General features: G+C 40.8%; 2 protein-coding genes across 2 annotated transcripts; both read right to left on the bottom strand.

Annotated features, from left to right (window-relative positions):
• Positions 1–1,978: 1,978 nt before the first annotated feature.
• Positions 1,979–10,745, bottom strand: LOC306704607 (fasciculation and elongation protein zeta-1-like). Its single transcript, XM_079171033.1, has 8 exons — positions 10,652–10,745; positions 8,514–8,600; positions 7,479–7,653; positions 5,345–5,658; positions 4,660–4,740; positions 3,207–3,282; positions 3,049–3,114; positions 1,979–2,836 (listed from the first exon to the last, which is right to left on the bottom strand). Exons 2-8 carry the CDS (start codon positions 8,574–8,576, stop codon positions 2,820–2,822), a joined length of 792 nt encoding a protein of 263 aa, XP_079027159.1. The 5' UTR covers positions 8,577–8,600; positions 10,652–10,745; the 3' UTR covers positions 1,979–2,819.
• A 2,959-nt stretch (positions 10,746–13,704) lies between these two features.
• Positions 13,705–14,040, bottom strand: LOC306704608 (fasciculation and elongation protein zeta-1-like; the record flags this gene model as incomplete). The annotated part of the gene is made up of 1 exon (XM_079171034.1): positions 13,705–14,040. One exon carries the CDS (start codon positions 14,038–14,040, stop codon positions 13,705–13,707), a length of 336 nt encoding a protein of 111 aa, XP_079027160.1.
• Between the last annotated feature and the right edge of the window lie 3,713 nt (positions 14,041–17,753).

Raw genomic sequence — 17,753 nt, forward strand, 5'->3', positions numbered from 1 at the left:
ATATGTCTTGTTTCTTCCTTGTTACTGATAGACTTCAATCATCCAATCCACCAAACAAGAGTCAACAGCAACAGCAGAATAAGCTGTTTGCCATTGGCAGAGAAGATTTGGCAAATTTTTCATGGGCACAACCCACATACTCAGCTGTGCTGCTCATCCCACAAATGCATGTTCCTTACAAATGTGGCACCGTTTAAAAAAAAATAAACAGGCTTTCCAACGGTTTAGCATTGTTACAACAGAGAAATTATCTACCAAACACAAATTTCCAGACTTTTTGTTCGATGTTTATATATAAGTATAAATATCATACTACTTCATGATTGTTGGTCACTCACTGACATTTGTTATTGGTAGGGATCATAGTGTATTATAATTCCCATAGTTGTAATACATTATACTATTTTTACAAGGCATACAAATCACCATTATAATGTGATTATTTGCTTTTAGTAAAGTGAAAATTAATTTCATGTTTTGTGTCGTTTCTGCAGAGATTAAAGCAAACAATGACCACTTTGTGAGGATTTATGTCTAACTGGTGTGTTTCCCTCAGTAGTGTTCTCCTCCAAGTCCCGCCCACCGCCTCTCTCCACAGGCACAGCTGTGCCTCATCTCCCGTAATCATCTCCAGCCGACATAAATACTCCGGTCATTCTCGTCCCAGCTGTCAGTCCGTCCGTTTACCTACCTGGTATTGCGACCCGTGAGTAGTCCGGCTTTCACCTTGTGAGGTTCCGGTGCTAACCACCCGTTTTGTTTTCGTCTTACCTGCCGTCCAGTGTCGAGCCTCGGGTCTCACCTGTGCAAAGAAGCCTTCCAGTTCGTTCCTCGGAGATCAGCTGTGAAGTCTTGACGATCCTGTGTCGAGCCTCGGGAGTCACGCAGTCGATCCAGCCTGCCTGCCTTCCTGCCAGCCGCGGACGCAGCGGAGCCATATTCCGGCTTGGATCCGAGCGGAGCGCGTGGACGCGTCTCCGCTTTGACGTGACTGTTTGCTGCCGGTTTCGTCTGCCGTGGGATAGCGGTGCTCTCTCTCCCGGATTCGGAGTAGAGCGAGAGAGAAAGAAGGGACTTTACGCACCTGTGGGTGCCTGGCAATTTCAGAACTTGGACTTTGTTGTTTCCTGTTTTTCCTGCCTTTGAATAAATCCTGGTTTGAGAAAGAACTCTGCTGTCCTGCATCTGTGTTTGGGTCCGTGAACACACCACTTCATAACTCACTTCGAGTACCGGTAACTTATAATTATAACCGTGATGATGCATTATAAAAATAATATAACTTATTACAACTATGACAATTATAATACGATATGATCCTTGCAAAAGCGGAATGTCAGTGAATGACCAATTATGAAATATGACACGACCTTATAAGTCATTCGAAAACGCTCTATAATGCGTCACTAACATTGTTATAAAGCATAACTATGCAGTTTTAAAAGCAGATTATAAAACATTAGCATGTTTATAAAGCGTTATGGATATTGGCCTCGTAGAAAGTGCTCCTAATACATTCTTAAGAATATTTCTAAATGACTTTATTATGATTTTGAAAGTACTCAATATAAAAAGGGACCGTATTTAAACTACCTTTTTAATGCCTATGCTGGGTGGATGCTCCAGAAATGTTATTTGGTGTTTTTATGAGATGAAATGAAATGTCGGGGGTATGGTGACTTTCTAGATACATTATGAGAAATATTCATTTCCCCAGAAAACCTCCTCCATGCAGTGGCGTTAACCCCATCTCCATGTAAAGCTGCTGGCTGGTCTTCCTACATCAGCTCATCAGTGTTGATGATCAAAAGGTGAAGACAGAGAGAAGCAGATGCAGTCACTGCTAGGGTAGAATGTTTATTAGAATTTGCAATTAGCGATGTAACATTCACCTACATGGCGCAAAAGGAAGTCATAAATATGCTAATATGCAAATATGCACGCCTTCATTGACATGAGCTCATCTCATCAGGGGATGATATATCCAAGGAAAAGTCAGAGGTACACCTCCACGTGGCTTAACAGGGCAGAATGACACAGTAAACCAAAGTAGAAAATCAGCAACAGAGTTTATATCAAATATTTAGTTAGAAATTAAAAGACATTTCAAAAAAGTTAGAAGAGCACTGGATATTCAGATAGTGAAGCGAAACAAAAAAGAAATAAAAATCTTTATAATGCACTGCACTGCACCCGTAATAGTCGTGTTTCTTTTCGTCCACATGGAGCTACAGTACTAAGTTGGCAGAAAAAGGTGCATGGCTTTTGTATTCAAATGAGTTTTCATCTGAAACAATACAGGGAGATGATCACGTGTGGATGCATTCAATTTACACTTATACACTTCAATGAATACGACAATCAACAGAACCCAGTGGTTAAGAGCTCAGTTTATGAATAGGTGTCAAAACTTGGCAACGTTGAGATTCTGTTAGAGGGAACAAAGAAAACAGAGTGTAACGTATAGAAAAGAAAGCAACGATAAAGTTGTATCCTGTACCAAAGTGGTGGTGTGATATTTAAAAGCATGTCATGCTCCATTAGTGAAGTCCTTTTTAAAAGCGGGAGAGGCCGTCCCACTTGTTTGACTATTTGAATGGCAGCCATTTTGGGTCTGGCCTGAGCTTGATGTGCGGGAGGAGAGAGGGTGAGCTCAGCGAAAGGCAGTAGTCATAGTCGAGGTGAGTACAATGATGTCGATGGTGAGGATCCATGGTTGAATAATGGTAAAAGATGGGAGGTCATGCAGCTCGAGGCCCGAGGCGAGGAGGGTTGGTAAAGAGATCTCCGTCACACGCGGCCCCTGGCCTAGCGGTGCTTTAGGTAGGACACAAGACTGGAGAGGAACAACAGTGGGTAATAATATTGTTAAGTCTCTACTGGAAAATATATAATAAAGTTACTTTCATGTAATGATTCTTGCAGCAGAATGAGGAAGTTCAATTTCGCAATAACTGAATGTACAAGGCAATAGTCCAATCAGAGATGATCATACTGTAATTTTCACTAATGCGTTCACTTCTGTGTGGCTTCATGTTGTTGTTTTACCTTTCAATATGTAGTCGGTTAGCAGTGTAGGCACCTTCTCACTGTCCTCCTTCATGGCATAAAGAACTAATAGGAAGAAAAACAAGATGGGTCAACTCTTTTCAGCCAGTAATTGTAGGATTTACCCTCGATACATACATTCTGGGCTGCATACTTACTCTTTGTGAGCATCTGCAGGTCGTCAACAGATGGAGGGGAAACTTTCTTCTCATATGGAATAACTGTGTTTAGATACTGAAAACAGAGAGGTTCAATGTTCAGAGACGTCGACACAGTACAACCCGAGTACTAATATTTAGTGAGATCAGAGTCAGAGTGAGATGAAAAGATCCATTGCAGTCTCATATCTGTCTGTTCAATAGACTGTTAGGCTAACTTAGCTTAGCTTTCAGTCTGGAAATGGGGCAACAGCTAGCCTGTCTTCAGTACTGAGGTTGAAAATATCACAGATGAACTGTGTTTATGAGCACTCCTTTACTTCAGAGTGAGTCTTGAAGGTTCAATACCAGGCACAGTCCTTTTTTCAGTGTTTATGCTAAGCTAAGCTAATTTTAAGTGAATATGTAAGTGAATTTCCCAAACAATTCCTGTGAGTCAAGCATGTCAGTCTGTACATTGAAATCAATTAAGCCTTTAAAACTGACTGGGAGGTTAAAGTTAAAGGCACATTCATGATCTAAATGTACACATAAACAGAACCCCGACTCCAAAATACTGAGCACAATACTCAAACCTGCTATCACTCCCAAACGCATTGTTTGGTCTTTTAAAGCTATAGTGGGTTATGTATTTTAGAAACCTTTTTTGCTTATATTTGTTGAAATTATATCGCAACAACAATCAATAAATCAAATGCTCTGACAAAAAAAGAAACAAAATCTTGAGTTGACAACACTGGGCTGGGTTTTTAGGGTGGATCGTTTTAAAAATCTAGCGTAGCTACTAAATCTAAGTTATAACTTGCTGTAAAATGATGCTGCTTTGTTTACATCCCGTAATGCCTGCAAAGACTGGAGCAAAAACAGACTTGCTGTATATTTTCAATAACAATCACATGAGAAACAAAAACTGCTGAATTCATTTATAAGTCAAGCCTTTCCAAAAAGCTAAATCTGGGACATTTCTTGCAGTGTACCATAGCATATTGCTAACACTATCAACAGAGATCAAATTACGTAGAGTAGACCAACCATCTCTCTGTATGACCTCATCTTTGCATCGGTGTACATATACTACTGTACGGAGGCTCGTGACCTTAAAGGGCCAGTGCACAGCTGGTACAGCCCCTTCCTGCTGTAAATGAGTTACACTGCAGCTGTCATGTATAGTGGTAACCTCACTATATTCAAGTAGTACTACTATACAGTAGCAGTTTATTATATATCTTCAGTCTGTCATGGAGGTACATGTTTCTTTAAAACTGCAACCACATGTTCAGATACATATAGCTATTATTAATAAATGACCTGCGTAAGTTATTCAGTTGAATCATCTGTGGGCATGTGTTTTCTGATTAACTTCATCATGGTAAGTGATTGTTAGGAAACAGTCGAGTGTCTAACCATTATGATTGTGTTACATGATGAACTAGCATTTGACCTTTGACCTTACCTGTTTCTCATTCCCTGTGCTTCCAAATGTCTGTCTGATGCCCGTCTGCAGGATGTTAGACAGTCCCTCCATGCTGAACCGCTGCCGGTCACAACCAGGACACAGACACCGAGCATTAATACAACGTACTAATCATCACCTCCTTCATCAAGCTGATCTTCAGTACTTTTTTTACAGTCCAGACCTCGCAGCAGCTCACAAACATGACATCACGGTGAGATGCTATTTGCTTCATTGTTTATCTTGCATCTGCATCATTTAGCCATCTGTATATTCATATTACTTTAGTCATGCGGCCTCAGGTACCCAGCAGTCACCACATAAAAACACTGCGGCTGCAATGCATGGCGGGAAAATCCATTAGATAGACTGGACTGGGCTGTTACTGTATGCAGACCAATGGTCACTTTAGGATCTTTCCTGGAAGATACTTGAGAGGCTAATGGCCCTGAGATCCATTATGCTAACAGTCAGAGGGGGGGAAGAGGGAGAGTTGACAGGCACCTTGGTTTCACCTTTTTCTAATTTAACTCAGTGAAAACCACAGTGCACATTAGCACAACACCATAGTTGTGGCATAGTTAACATTGATGAGAGCAAAAATCTTGTGTAAATGGACTTAAAGTAAACACACTGACATCATATAAATAATTCAAAGGTGTGTAAACCCTTCCCTGCCTCTCACCTTGACAGGCATGCTCCCTGTCTTCTCCGTGTTGCCCGTGGAGGCGGTATTCCCTCCGTTCACTGGTGCCGGGATCCCCCCCTGCAGGCTCAGGGCTTTGTCCCGGCGTCGGCGTTTGCTGCTGTCCCGTTGCTCCTTCTGCCTGTTCTGCACCTCCATCAGGGCCGTGATGAACGTGTTCTTCACCTCTTTCTCGAACTCCAGCTCCTCACGCCGAGCCAGCTGGCTGACCAGCTCCTCTGAGTACTCCAGGATGGCGGCCTCTACCCTTTGCAGTAGTTCGGCGAGCGCCGAGCTGGGCATCAGGCTCAGGCCTGCAGAGAAGATGATTACAAATATCATCAAACACAAGTTATTACAATAACTTTGTTCAATGCTTAAAATCCTTTCAAGGGTGCGTTTGCACAATCCCCCGTGAAGTATTTCATGTGTTGTAAAGCCACGTTTAAAGTCGTCTTCAATGTACTCACAATACATTTATATGTTAAATGTAGAGTAACCAGCCACAGAGCTGCTTATGACTGTGTTTAAGTATCTCATCATTTTGATTTTCTATCTCATAACTTCGCCTTTTATCTGATAATTTCGACTATGGGGATATTTTTATTATCAAGTCTAACTACATTTTTTTTTTTTTACTTTGTTTTGCTGGCGGATTCGCGGGCCACATAATATGACGTGGCGGGCCTTGAGTTTGACACCCCTGCTCTAAATCATTGGAGCAGTAGTTTGGTACAAAAGTACCAAAGTCATATTTAGGCAGACTTATCAACAAAAACTGTCTTTACTAACAACACTATTTGGTCTCTGACACTGTGGCATTATCAGTCATTTACAAGAAAGACCAAGAAAGGTAACAGCTGTATCACATGAGTCATTCCAAACTCTTTGTTGTCTTTTTGTCACATATTATATGCTCATCATGTGAGCAGTTCGTTCACAGGGCGATCTTAATTTTGCAGATGGTTTCATTTTAATCATTTGTAAAGGTACAGTGTACAGTGTTTGATAAGGAAAAGGAAGAGATTTGAGATTTATCTCATGACCGCATGGAGGATCCCAGTCCTGACATTATCAGGTAATAACTCATGCCACTAAATCAAAATTGGAACTTGTATCATTATTAAAATGGTTCCATTGATTTGAAATAACTTTACAGTTCATATGCAGTAGCCTACAGTACAGAGTATACAATAGGCTTAGTGGACAATTTGACTCTCAATCTTTGCTGCACTAAAATATTGATCAAGATTTATCTATTCATTTTTTTAAATCAAGCCAGTTGTGTGTTAAAATGAAAACAATGTATTTCGTCAACATTTTTGTATTTGATATATCTTTAAGTAAAAAGCAAGTAAGTAAGTTATTAAAAATTGCACTATTCAAAACCAGAGGTACAAGGTGCTTTACATGGGCACATTCATTCCAACATGAATTTCAGGGAATGGTTATGTATAATAATTGTAAATACAATTAACATAATCAGCACAATATAATTATATGGTAAAGTATGTATCTCTCTTTCTCTCTCTTTATATATATATATATATATATGGATGTGTAAAGACATTATATATCCAGTTCCCATTCCCACAGTGGACAAACTCCGCCTCAGATGGAGGAACCACGTGGATCTCCAATATGTTCAGCGGCAGGGCGTTCTCTTGAACTCTCCATGGACCTGCTGAATGACACGACTAATCTAACCATGTGGATCACTAAATCCAAACCGGACATGTGGGACCGTCCTTATGATTGGTTGACTGAAGTAACCATGACGACTGATGCATCACCTTCAATCTCTACCAAAAATAAGATTTGGACAGTGAATATGAGATTTAACAACTTGTTACATAAGATGTATATACTGTATATTGCCATTAGTGCATGTTTGTCCCTGACCATGCTTGACCATTGTCCATGCACTCATCATAACTGGCCTTCCTGTTGGATCAGATTCACTATCACATAAGCAACTCTAAAAGGAGCAATGTTTTGACCGGAATGCAGCGTGTTCACCTCCCAGACCAGCTGAGGAAATGTACCAATGACTCTCATTGACCGCTGCCCTCATGTCTGTTAGCAAGTTGCATTAATTCATTTTTTTTAAAAACAGTAACGGATTATCTTTGACCTTCGTAGGAGCAGTTGTTGTTGGAGGCCTGTGACAGCTGCCTGATCTCCTCCAGCAGGGAGGGGTTGGAGGGGTTAGGTCTGGAGGAGCAGTGGCTGCTCTCCTCTTCATCCTCTTCCTCAGTTTCGCCGGGATCCGGAGAGTTCTCCATCATCTCGACTATCTCCTCAATGACCTTGTAGAGAGAGAGAAAGAGAGATGGAAAGATACAGGGAGACAGGTGAATGGACAGGAAAGAGATTAGCAGACAGAAGTAAGTACACACACATCCATAAGCATCCATTTGTCAGTAGAGTGTGGCCACTGAAATGCCAGAAGCCTCCTGGATAAGTGTACATATCAAACTTAAATCCATTATCGATGTCTACTTAGAGGCAGACTTGGATTTAGGCGTCTGTCTATGTCCTGTACCAGCAGTCCAACACGCCACGCTGTCTTACAGGACATGAAGAGCAGCTCTTTAAAAAGTATGCAGACGAAAAAGACCAAATCAAAATGGGAATAGCACATCTAGCAAAGCAAAGTTTGTGTCTAGGGTTCCTCAGGGGTCTATTCCTGGTCCTTTCCTTTCTGCTTTTGTTATGCTAACGTTATGTTTGTCCAGGAGCAATGCCAAGATGAGAAGCTTTCTTTCACCGTGTGATGGACAAACCCTTTCTCGTGCCTTCGTCTCCAGCCTTCTAGATTACCAGAAATCAATGAACTTGCCAGCTTATGCAAAATACAGCGGCTCTTACATGATCTGGAACAATTAAGGACATTTCTACCATTCTGGCCTCCCTGCACTGGTTACCTGTGGCATTTAGAATTGATTTTAAAATGTTACTTTTTGCCTAGAAGAAGGTTATGGTAATTCCAACAAACAAAATGATTTTAAACAAAAAAGGTGGTAAAAGATGAAAAGGTCTCATGTCACCCTGGTTTCTTTTTCCTCATTATCAAAAACAGGACACTCAAACTGCTGTTTGATCTTATACATACACACACACACACACACACACACACACACACACACACACACACACACACACACACCTGATCAGCTGTGATGAGAGGCTCTTCCTTCAGGCAGTTGGCATTGTCATTCTTCTCATTCATCTCCTCCTCCTCTTTTTCGTGGATCTGCAGAATATGAGAAGAAACATGTGAACAACAAACAGATTGGCTATGACAGCGTGTCTTACGAAGAAAATGAGGCTAACAAGAGTCATAAATGGTCATAAATGGCCTATCTGCGTTAGAATACTAAACTAAATCCACAATCAATTTCCAAAAGAACTGCGCTGGGAAGGAAAGATCAGTCATGCTCATTTGATAGTCTTATGCTTTAATATTTGAAAGGTTTTACATTATTTAGTATCACTTTAAAAAACTATTTCATATTCTATTTGTAAAAGTGTTTCAATAGTTTATATCTTATTTATTAATTATAAATTATAATATGACTTTCATGCAGTGTGATGTGAATAAATCTGTGACACTGGCTTTAGGGATGGCGATGTCCATCTGCCGGTCCAGACCGAAACATTCATGGTTCCCAGATGTTGTATTCTAATGACTTTGAGAAATGCCTGACCACAGAATGTACAAGTAGTCACCATGATGTCACCCATTGGTTTGTGGACTTGTTTTAAAACCTTGAATTTAGCTTTTTGTCTGTCATCATCTTGGTATTTTGCAACCAGAAGTGGCACGAGAGGGCGGAGCTAAGTACAACTGAACACTGAATAAGGGATTTTTAGACCGAAATGTTACAATTAAGTTTCATGAACTTAAACACACTGTGAAAGGGTTAAAGTTGTAAGAGGAAAACATAGTCAACTCCCAGACTGGACAACACTGTGGCAGCAACTTGTCAATGACTGTGCAGCCCCGCCCTAAAGCATCCCCTGCTTTATGGTCTGTGTGACTCTAAATGGACCATCATTTACTAAATGAACATCATGCTGTATTGAAGAAGACTTGAAACTAGAGATTGAGACCATAAACTCATGTTTACAATGTTTACTGAGGTAATAAATCAAGTAGAGTCATTTTCTCATAGACTTCTATACAACCAGAGGAGTCGCCCCCTGATGGACATTAGAGAGAATGCAGCTTTAAGACAGAACTGTGTTTCAGAACTGGAGGTTGCCTTCTGTGGCTAAATTTTCCTCCAACAACACCAACAACTGAAATTTGGTTCAGACTTTCATGTGCCTCTCCGGAGGAATTGAAATCACAATGGTGATCCCTCAACGTTTCATCTAGCGCCATCATCAGGTCAACATCTGAATTTGTCCCACACTTGCAAACATGACATTGTAATCCATATCAAAGATGATGCATATCAAATCTGTCTCCAAAGTGGTCATGGTATGAGTGAGTTTGCCTCTCTCTCCATCCCTCCACCTCATTTGGAAGTGTTTTGAACAACATGTGGGTGGATAAAAATACAGGAAACTAACTCTACAGCTAACATGCTAAACTAAGATGGTGAACATGTTAAAAATTATACCTGCTAAACAGCAGCATGTTAAAAGTAATTTTAGGGATGTTGCCAATGTTAGCATTTAGCTCAAACTACAGCCTGACAGAGTTGCTAGCGTGGATGAAGACTTTGTGTTACATGAGTGTCCTGCTAATTATTGATTCAGCATAATAGTGAGAAAGTACATTGAAAGATTTGCCATTTCATATTTGTTGGAAAATAATTCAAAGTGTGCACATGCCTGTTTTGGTATAATCTTTTTGATTTAGAGAGAATACCAACCACTCAACTGAAGGAAGGATCTGAGCACCATGATGCATTCTCACAAGAACCCTCTGGGGCTGAAACGTCTGCTCTTGCCTTGAACATGGCCTTGACTGCTAAGTGCCTGCTGTCCAGCTTGTATGGGACTGACTGCCAATTAAGGGAGGGGAGACAGAGGGAGGCCTCTGCTGAATGGCAGGCCAGTCAAGGTTGGGCAAGCACCTCTTTAAGAGTCAGCATGAGATCAAGCCTCAGAAAAAATGAACTGAACCAGCCATCTACTCAAATGAAAAATAATGCTACTTGTGGTTAAAAAAGAAATATGTCTATAAGGTAATACCCAAATGAAATTCTTCTTTCCAAAATAAAAAAGAAAGCTACTTATGATTAGGCTAATAGCAGATCTAAACCAAATAGAAAGATGTGATGGGACATGTACCTCCTGCTCAGAAAGATTGCCGTTGAGTCCTTCTGAGTCGGTGCCGTCCCAGGTGGAGCTGTAGTTGTCAGTTAGAGCATCCCACACACTGCAATGCAATACACAGACACAAACATGCACACATGTAAGCAAGGGCAAGAACCACAGAAATATTAAAAATACAAGTATCAAGACCCTATTTTGGCCTCAACTCTAAAGGACTGAAGCTGGTGCATCCACACACGCTGTAGTAATATAGTTATATAAGAGCATTAGGCCAACGTTCGGTGTGTTGTTTCATCTCCCTGGTTAAAGGAGGTCTACTCAGTCCTGTCTTCAGCAGCCTGCAACATAGTCAATATTTCAAGGTGGTAAGTCAATGATGGTGGTCAATACGCAGAGCTGGAAGCTGCAGAGGAACATTGCACAACAGAATAAAAACAGCTTACTACTCAGTAAAAGGTATCCTTAGCAGAGATTAGATAAAGCTTCTCACATCATTGTGCCAGTGGACTCTGACTGCAACCCGGAGCAAGCGTCTGTCCCAGGACGAATGACATGAAACTAGGAGAGAAGTCTCCTTTGTGTTTTTTTTCCTCCTCCACTAAGAGGTTGGCTCAGGCCTGCCGCCCTGCTCCCAGTGACACTGCCCACACCCGGACACACACTGGACACCATTCAGCCAACCGCTGACCTCACCAGCCATGCCTGCATGTCATTACTGCGTGCACCAGCACATAAACAGTCAACGTTTCAATACACTTAACTCTGAGATGAAAATGAAGCAATAATAGCCCTCTGAGGCCAATTATAAATTGAATTGAATTGAACAAATGTTGTCCAGAATGGAAATAAAATGAATCTTATGAAACATTTCCCTGCCAGAGATTTCCTTTTGTGCTTGGAATTTTGTAATTGTTACATTTTGCTTTCTTACATTGTTGTGTCAATGTGTAATTCCCCTTTTCAGCAGTTTGTATGGAACAGTGCTGTAAAATTAACCCAGTTCACACAAAGAAAACAAATCATACACAAACCAAATGATTTGTTTCTAAAAAACAACCACAGCTGCTGCAGATTGCACATACAATAGTTATTCTTAACTTTTATCATCTTTAAAGAAATACCACCGCTGATAAAATAGTGAAACTAGAATAAAAAATATGAACTAAAAGTAGAAAAGTCATCACAACTGAGTAAAACGTGTTGGACATGAGAAAACGTCACTTTCTTTCTGAGAGTTAGATGAGAAGATTTTGTTTGCTTAACATGTAGCTAAAGACAGTTAGCTTAGCTTAGCATAAAAACAGGAAATTGTGGGAAAGATGCTTGGCTCAGTCCAAAGCTAAATACATCTGCTTACTTGTGAAATTAAAATGTGTGGTTTTATAGGGGGTTATGCTTATATTTCAAGGCTGGATTTTTGGACAGAGCCAGGTTAGCTGTCCCCCTGTTTCTAGTCTTTATGCTAAGCTACGCTAACAGGCCGGCTGTAGCTTTTTATACTGTGTAAGGAACGATAATGAAATTGGTCTTTTCATCTATCTGAGTATATTTCAAACATATCATTTTTGAAACTGAACACGTTAAATAAAATGTCACTTGCCTCATAAAAAGACATTTTAAAAAAATCAAATCAGTAATCTCCACTAAACTAACCACAACAACACACAATGAGCTCATGCAGCATGCATAACACAGGGACGTGTTTGGTCACGGTGGCCAGCAAGAACTGGAACTCCATGTTACAAAGCTGTCCTGCTGTATTTATTGGCCCTCAGCCACTGAAGAGAAATCAGCAACTGGGGATTAGGCCAAAATGTGCGACAGACTGTTTTCAGCCAAACAGCAGATTTACATTTTTGCTGATTATCTATGTGGGTCTGTAAGAGTCTTTAAATCAGACTAGATATTTAACATAACACATGCCTCCATGTTATGAACATCAGCACGGTCTTAGTTTCTATTAATAGCTGCTTGAGGTGAATACATATCTAGTAATTGAGACTCACTTGATTTGAAATCACAGCATGGATTATGAGAATCGTTATGAACAGGGAGGAACAATGAGTCATTGTTAATGACAAGAGTTGTTATGTTTGACTGGGACATATCTGTACTGGTTTCCTAATCAGTGCCTCAACAAATCAGTGTAAAACATTAGGTCCTCGGTCATAACATGCAGATTACTGCAGTACTGCAGGACTCACATCCACCATCAGTTCCGTGGTCTAATCAGTCAAAGCTCTAGTCATCAATACAAACTCATTTTAAAAGCAATTTAATTGTGTTTGATTGTGTTTCGAAAAGCTCTCCTCTTACACCTACGGTCGGGCTATTTTTAGCACGATTCATATCCCCACGGTGTGAAGACGTGTGTGTTTCCGCCTCAGAGCCTGCTAGCGAGAGGGGGAGGATCTGGCAGTCAGCTGGTGGAGAGGCAGAGACAGAGACACACCAACAGAGCCAAAGCTAACTGAGGCGTACAGCGCTGCACATTGAATAATTCAGCATGACCGTGGAGCCGGGGAGGGTGGGGTCATGCTGCTGATTGACCGGGTCTGTGAGTGGAAATATTTAGGCCTTTGTGGTGTGGGACGTGCTAAGCCACTGTTTTGGGACTTGAGGGTGTGTTGTGCATGGTATTGATGGCGGCATAATGCCTATGTTAGTGTTCAATTAACATAAAAAACTGGAGGAATAGTCTCGGCTGTGGTATTATATGATGTCTCTATATTTGTGGTCATTTTGATCGCTTCATTTTGTTCCAGGCTGCATCACAAAGCCCAAATGCAACCAAATGTAGGTATTTTGTTGAAAAGTTCAAATATTCAAATAGTAAACAAAAGTTATAAATTCAATTATCTTAGGCAACAGAGCAGAGGATTATGTTTCTGAAAAATCTAAAAATGATTTTAGATATTTAGAAGTGCCAGTTCAGGTCAGACTGAGCATTATCAGATCAATTAAGACCTCAGTTATGCACATTGAAGGCTTATACATGCTTATTAACATACTGACAAATGTCACAAAATACGATGAATATTTTGACAAACAACATCAACTGTGGCCACTCACTCTTCATCCTGCAGCCTCTGCTCATCCTCCTGGTTGTGCGACTGGTTGCGTATGGGTGCCAGGACCTCCGTCTTGGTGTTGTAATTATGGAAGCACACGTTGAGCTTCTCGTCGAACTCATTCACCAGGTCCTCCATCGACTTGAAGCTCATCATCTCAGAGAAGTTCTCCAGCTCTGAGAAGTCCTCGCGGGTGATAGAGGCCAGGGGGACGGTGGTGGTGGTGGTGTTGGAGTAAGAGGTGTGTTTGAGCGCCGGGTGGTCCAGCTCATCCATGCGGCAGGGCCGGAGGTCCTCAAACTCCTCATCCAAACACACGAGAGGGGCTTCCATGGTGTCCCCCGTCTGTTAATCTCTGAGCCCTGCACAGAGAGAGAGTGGGCATATACTGTAGTGTTTGATGCACTTTTGTTTGCTAAGTCAGCACAGCTTATAAACTAATGTCATCACCAGCTGTTTAATGAGATATTGCAACTGTTGCAGCCAGGGGAATACACTTATGGGCAATACAGAGGCAATGTGGAATAGTGAGGTCCAACAATGCATTGGCTAATCCATCCAAACGATTATGTTAGTAATGCAACTGTGTCCAAGGACAAACTTGTAAGTTTCCCTTTGGGGCCATTTGCTATTAACTCTCTAGAAGACAAAACCTTTTTCATTCGTGGTTTGCATTTTTGGGTAAAATAGTCGGTAGTAATCTATAACACAGTTATATTCTACATAAACTATAACAAATATTTATAAACTGTAAAGTGAACTATTCAATTAAATGACTAATTTTATTTTATTTTGGTATTTTTGTCATATTCAGGTTGTCAGATTGTAGCTATAGTTCAGGGGCAAAATCTGGCAAGACTGGCAAGCCGAGCGAGCAGCCATGCCTTAAAAACAGAAGAAGAAGTACGTGACCGAGACGGGAAAGACCTGATCAGAAAGAGCTCAGAAGTCCTCATCTGTTGGATCCACCAACAACCACAAGGATTTATCTGGAGTCTCCTCAATCATGCCTGCCTCACCTCATGTGGAATGGCACCATGTTGTCTACACAAATAGGAGATGGAGGTAGATTTGCCAGAAGGGGGCCAAATCCCAAAGGGGACTGGACCAGTTGGCTTTACTGGTAAACCACAGTTAATTAACTACATCTCCTGGGATTTAAACGGATGAGGTTTCCAAGATTCTGACATGAAAGTATGGGAACTGTGTGTAGAATATATCACAGTAAGGACAGTCTTTATGGCTGCTCAAGTGTTCCTTTCAGGGGTTTGATAAATACATATATAGATATCTGGGTGTAAAAATCTATCTTTCAATAAATTGTGTCATAAATGGAGTCTGCTCTGAGAATGATTCTGCTTCAGAGGGATGGACTCATCTTCAATCTCATTTTAAGTATCAGTTGCAAAAAAAGTTCTAAAGCACTTTTGGGGTTCTGGGACACACTTCAGAAAATTACTTCTAAATATAATTGAAAAGGTATGAAAGCTAAATATAGCACCTTACAAAGAGACAGGAAATCAGGAGGTCCAAGTTTATTTAGTTTGGTTTTAATGCATCCTTTGTGTATTCATTGTTCGATTATTAGTTTATTAGTAAGGGACAAGTGCAAAGAAACAGGGAGTTTCCGGAGCAGTGTCCGATGTACTGTACACGTCTCTGTAACAGACACACTAACAAAGATTCAGATGAAACAAAAAACAACAGAAAACCTTTACAGCATTGACTTGAGTTCATAAATAATGACTAGTCGGTGTCACTATTACAATTCTTATCCAGGACTTGACTGTAATAGAAAACATTTAGAAATCCTGAATTCCACAGGGTTGTGCCTTTAATTGAGAATGCAGTTTGTTTAAAGTCCTACAGTTTCCTTCTGATATACTTCTGGTGTTGGTGGCGGTATGGTGACGTCTAGTTACGAATGTGTTTCAAATGGGTAGAGCTAGATGGTGGAGATATTTAAATGTAAGTGTCAAAAAAAAGATTCTTCTTCTTTAGAAATGATGAAATCTTAGCGGTTCAATAATTACATTAATGAACTGTTGGAAGCCTTTTTCTTTCCCACGGTGAACAGACAAAGGAGTTCATACTCTCAGGTATGTGCAAAGGAGAACTCAGGACTCCCAGATTAAAAACACAAAACGTTTTCTCTATCTGCACTCGTGAAACTGTCGTCCCATGGTCAATAGAATTACCAGTAAAACAAATCCATTTCATTTCTTGTTGCACTCTTACAAACATGTTTGGGGTAAGAATGGACTTGCTACCTTTAATACTTCAATAAACTGGAGTAGAGTTTAGAGGAAACAGGAAACTTTCTCCTAAAAACTCATCATTATAAATATGTTCCAGCCCTCTGATTTCATACCAAATCCGAGTTACCGTCTTCACCGTAGCTCTGCTCCGATGGTTCTACTGGGACATGTTACCACATGGGGGCCTGTTATTGGTAAAGATATTCTTTGGTTCCAAACTTCCCAATTCCAAAATAATGAGTCTTTGCTTATAATGTTTTGATAGATTTCATCTCATTTAATGGTTTTATGATAATAGAATATTGATCGTGCATGAAATAACGCCCTGAAACACTTTTTGCCATTTTGCCATTTGAGCTATTTGTAATTGAAAATGAAATGTAATCTTATTAAACAGCATGAATGCGTGTAAACCTTCAAAATGAAGCGGCATCATTCTTGTGGAGGACTTCATGCTGCAGTCAGACATTTTAGGGAAGTTGTACCTCGGTCAGGTTGTCTGACGCAGCGTAATCACACTAGTGAAGCCTAAACTTCCTCCTTGGTGCTTTGCTGGACCGTGGCCTGGCCTAAGTGGGTGAGTACAGAGGAGCCCATTTAAAAACAAGCTTGTGCAAGCCTCTTCCTCCCATCACACCACTCAGCAAAGTGCTGAGAGTCTCGTCCACGCTCTCCCTGCTCTGTCCTCTCCAAACTGCTGTGTTTCCTTTTTTAATTGCGTCTGCTTCATCTTTGTCTTAGAGTTTATCTGTAATGTCTCTGCCGAGAAAGTGACTCCATGTTGAATAAATCCTTGCAGCAGAGAAATGAATCATGTCCGTCAATAGATCCAATTAAGGTTATTTGGTCTCCTCAAATAAGGAGCATTAGCGGCAGACTCTAACCTTGCCACAGGGACTTTTGGCACTGATGCGCTGTTGCTTGAAAATTTGACAGGGTGAAAGAATCACAAATTGAATTTGCTAACAGCACTCAGTCATGCTGCATCCTGTCTATTTACTGCTAGCTCCATTAACTCTGGGATAGCATAAAGAGAGGGTGTGGAATCACAGCATCCACATTAAAGCAGACAGCAGCATGTTGTTTGAGATGTGCAGGGATTGAATGTCTGCAATAGCGTGTGTTTGGGATGTGTGTCAACCTTTTCTTTTGGTATGTGACCTTCACAGCGAGAGGTGGTGGTGGTCTCAGGTGCGTCTCTGTGCTCCACAAGAACACAGGTATAAAAAAGAGCCAATCACGAGGGCTCATCAGAGGTCATTTAATGCAATAGAGCCAAAACACTCACCCTATCACTCCGTGGGAGGGGTAACCACAACTACATGACCACAACACATCCAACCTCCGATTCCACTGCAGATTTGGAAAGCATTGATGACACCATCATGTTTGTCATATGCAGAAAGTCCATTTTTTGACATGTTGGTTTATTTAATTCTGAATGAAGAATCTTATTTGTGCAAGAACAACGCCGACATTTATACGAGTGCTATTTAAATCAATCAGCTGTGCATCATGAATAGGAAATGAAATCATTGTTCACATCTAGTATGACTCCTGCTTAAAACCAAAATCATATTTGTATTGAAAATGCCTGTGGACTCATTCTGTCCCACACAAATAGAACTGAAACAGATTCCAATTCAAATCATTGTTCGGGCCGCCATAGCAGAAATGGAAATCAAGCAAGTGCATGTCATCAGCTCATCAGAGGGAGAAAAAAGAAAAGAGGAGAGTGGGGGAGGGAGAAAAGAGCAGCGAAGAGCAAAGAAGGAGAGATGGAGGAAA

The sequence above is a fragment of the Pholis gunnellus genome (assembly GCF_910591455.1).
Source record: "Pholis gunnellus genome assembly, chromosome: 13".
NCBI classification, from domain to species: domain Eukaryota; kingdom Metazoa; phylum Chordata; class Actinopteri; order Perciformes; family Pholidae; genus Pholis; species Pholis gunnellus.